General features: G+C 45.5%; 1 protein-coding gene across 1 annotated transcript in view; it reads right to left on the bottom strand.

Moving 5' to 3' along the window:
* Positions 1-3490, bottom strand: part of ext1c (exostoses (multiple) 1c) — a gene marked incomplete in the record, with an annotated part of 58860 nt that overhangs the window by 52456 nt on the left and 2914 nt on the right. The window contains 1 exon segment of the mRNA XM_014032760.1: positions 269-1520. Coding sequence (XP_013888214.1) covers positions 269-1215 — 947 coding nt within the window.

The following is a 3490-nucleotide window of genomic DNA, read 5'->3' as shown; positions in this document are numbered from 1 at the left end:
ACCCAAAAAGAACCAACAACAGTCCAACAGGACCCAAAAAGAACCAACAACAGTCCAACAGGACCCAAAAAGAACCAACTGCATTTGGACAGAATGTTTTCTTTCTTTCTGTTTTTGTTTTCCATGCCCTGGATGAGTGAAAATCTACACCAGCAAACTGTTGAGAAAACATTTATAAGACTAAAATTCATCAAGTTCCCACATGACAACAACTAAAGATTAGAACAGACCCATATGTCTCTCCTCAGGTCTTGTGACCTGGTCTTACCTCTCATATTCCAGGTTGTCATGATCACAGCGAGCGTCCTTGTGCTTCTCCCAGTCCTTCCCATGACGGCACGTTGTCAGAGAGACGATGTCCTTTCCATTGTGAATGTGATGAAGAGCGTTCCTGGTGTCTGAGCCAATGCCTGTAAGGTAACGCTTCCCTTTGAACATCAGCAGGTACTTCCTCCGTGGCGGGGTGGTGTTCCTCAGCAGCCAGCCCCGCTGCCCACCCTTCTGTGGGTGGTCCTTTGAAAAGAGTGGAATGGAGACATCAAAGCCTGGCCTGAAATGTTCCGTGTTCAGGCTGGCTTTGGCTAAAATGGCCTGACCAATGTTGAAGCCCAGATCCTCTGTGTAGTTGGGCCAGGTACCAGAATACAGATTAAAGATGAGGTGGTTCCTCCCATCGTTCCACAGTGGATAGCTCCAAATGCGTTCATCGACATGGGGCACAAACTGTCCCGACAACTGGTCCCGGTCCAAAGTGTCGATGCCCAGTACAAACAGACATGCTTCTCGGGGGTCAGATGTGTAGTATCGAGACTCAGCGATAGACGTCAGGATCTTTCTGTAGCTCTCTGACACGCGGTCACTTTTCTCCAACGGGTAAATGTACACCCTGAAGCCATCCCTGCCTCTGCGCTGACACMGAGAGTAGTCGAAGCATGTCTCCATGCGGCAGCGGCTGTCTTTATAGATGGCTGGCCACGCCTGGTGCCGCTGCTCAGGGGACTCAGCCATGCCGGGGTCTGTCTGGAGTTCTTCCAGGTGGGCATAGTGTGGAAGGAAGGCCTGATCAGTCCAGTTGGGCCAGTGGTGCAGCACATCTGCCCGGTGACGTGTCAGCAGGCGCAGCAGCTGGATTTGAACTCCTCCACTGCTGTAGAATAAGATCAGCCAGCAGCATGCACACAAGCCCAACAGAACATACTTCTTACGTGCCTGCATGGAGGCCGTCAGTCTTCCTGCCTCTTCCTACTCTCTGGTCTTCTGCTCCTTCCCCTCTGCCCCTCAGCTCTGCAGCCTCACTGGGGCCAACTCAGACTCTAACAGAGAGCTGCTGACGACCAACCATGTGTTAACAAGAACATCGTTTCCTCTCAGTCCTCCTCATGTTGTAGAAAAAGCTGGTCTGAGATACTGAGCCTCTTCTCAGGCGGTTGAGTTGTTAGGCTGCCTCAGCAGAGGAATGAATGTTTCCTCTGCTGTCCATCCTCACTCAGGACTGCCTCATGCTGTCTGCAGGGCGTCTCCTGGGGAGAAAAGAGCAAACAAGAGTCCACATCAGCTCACAAACAGAGCACCTCTGTCTAAATTCTGCCATGACCAACATTTCTTAGAGAGCAGCAGATTGGATTGGACAGTCGGCACACATTCAGAACACACAGCAGCAGAGGGATTCAGGCTGTCAGAAAGTACAGTTCAGTAAAAACCAAGGAAACTTCAGAAAATCAGACCATTGATCATTCTTTGGGTGTTTCTAAGGTCAGACTCACAATCATCACAGCATTAATCAGCAGAATGAAACATTTGACAGCTTGACATTAGCTGACAGACACGTTGAATGTTTTATTGTGATTATGGTTTAGACAAACTATCTATAGCCGAAGAAGAATGTTTCTATTGAATTTAGAAACATGTTTTTTCAGCCTCACGTTTTTAGGAACAGCACTCTGATGAACTTTCTAATGTATTTCTGTGGAGAACACAAGCCTCAGTAAAAGCCAGCAGTGACACAAAGGCAGCTTTCAGGCTTCACCTCTACATTCCTCCTCAGCAGCTTTACCTTCCTGCTCTGCTGGCAGCTTCACCAGCCGAAGGCTGCTAATAAGAGCCAACAACACTCTGAGCTCTCACACTGAGACAGGAAGCAAGGATTCATGCTGAAACCTGGTAACTGACAAACATTCTTCATTTCTTTAGTCTACAACAGAACCTCCTCTGACCCACCAGAGAACATCCATCATCAGAGACAGAACAGGAAGCTCTGGTTGCTGCTCAGAAACATCCAGAACATGTCATCCTTAGATGTATGGTTCAAATAAAGAACCATAGTTTGACTCTTAAAAGGACCCTTTCAGAACACAGAGTGTAGAACAAGTGAAGACAGAGTGAGGAGATGTGGTCAGTTTATGGTCAGTCCCTGATCAGGTGAGTTTCCACGTGACTTCTCTGTTCTGCTGTTTGGTTTTGAACCAAACCAGTACCAGCACCTCCTCTGAGCTCCTTGGTTCAGTTCAGTTTGGTCCTTCAGTCTGTGCAGATTCAGGTCCAGTCAGATGGTTTCCTGCAGGATGAATGGTCAGAACCTGTCTGCTCCTAATGAGGCAGAGTTAGAGAGAGGTTCAGGAAACACTGAAAACAGAGAACGTATCAGAACATGTTATTGTAGTTACCCTGGTCTGTTTTGTGTTTTTACTCTGTGTCTGATGTCCTTATGTTGTCATGATTACGTTAAAGACTTAAAGCCTGTAAACTAAAATAAAACTCTATCTGATGACTACATCTCAAAACACAATGAAAACATTTTAGATCCACACCAGAAAGGGTTTAATCTTCTTCTGATCCTTGTCCAACTCTCCCAGTTTTAAACTAACTGACAAACAACAGATGATTCTTCCAACAACAACAACAAACCACAGTCTGCCTCCTGACAACAACCTGCTGGTTMCCATCGACAGCTTGATAACCTGTCACTGGGTCAGAGCAGATTATTATTCAGTTTAATGGTCTGTCATCAGGTGTCAGCTCACTACTGGAAGATGTTTTCACACTAGTGCTCTTCTTCATCAGCTCCATGTGTTCCTGAAGAACCACCATCCATCCTGGTGTTTCCTGCTGAGGAACCTGTCCTGGAGCTCCTCTCACACCAACAACAACAAGGTTTCATCTTCATGTTTGTCCCTCAGTTAGTTTTTCAGCTGCAGCTCAGACGGAAAATGAAGTCTTTTATTTAGAAATGATTTTTTTTGACTAAGAAGCTGCTTCCTGTGTGTTCAGATTCATGTCAGGCTCTGACACTGTTTGAAGGCAAGGCTGAGGTGAAGTCTTTTTTAATTATTCTTTTTCACAGATTAGGTGATAAATAAAATAAATATATTTACTCTGTAATATTTTAATGCAAAGAAAAAAAGAAAAAATGTAATAATTGTATGAAACACTGATTTCTGATCGGACTGCAAAAATTAACCATCTAAAAACAAGTTAAAATATGAGATTATAC

This window comes from Austrofundulus limnaeus, unplaced genomic scaffold, assembly GCF_001266775.1.
Source record: "Austrofundulus limnaeus strain Quisiro unplaced genomic scaffold, Austrofundulus_limnaeus-1.0 Scaffold1532, whole genome shotgun sequence".
In the NCBI taxonomy this organism is placed as follows: domain Eukaryota; kingdom Metazoa; phylum Chordata; class Actinopteri; order Cyprinodontiformes; family Rivulidae; genus Austrofundulus; species Austrofundulus limnaeus.
The sequence above is the reverse complement of the archived record's forward strand: the minus strand, read 5'-3'. Positions and strand labels throughout refer to the sequence as shown.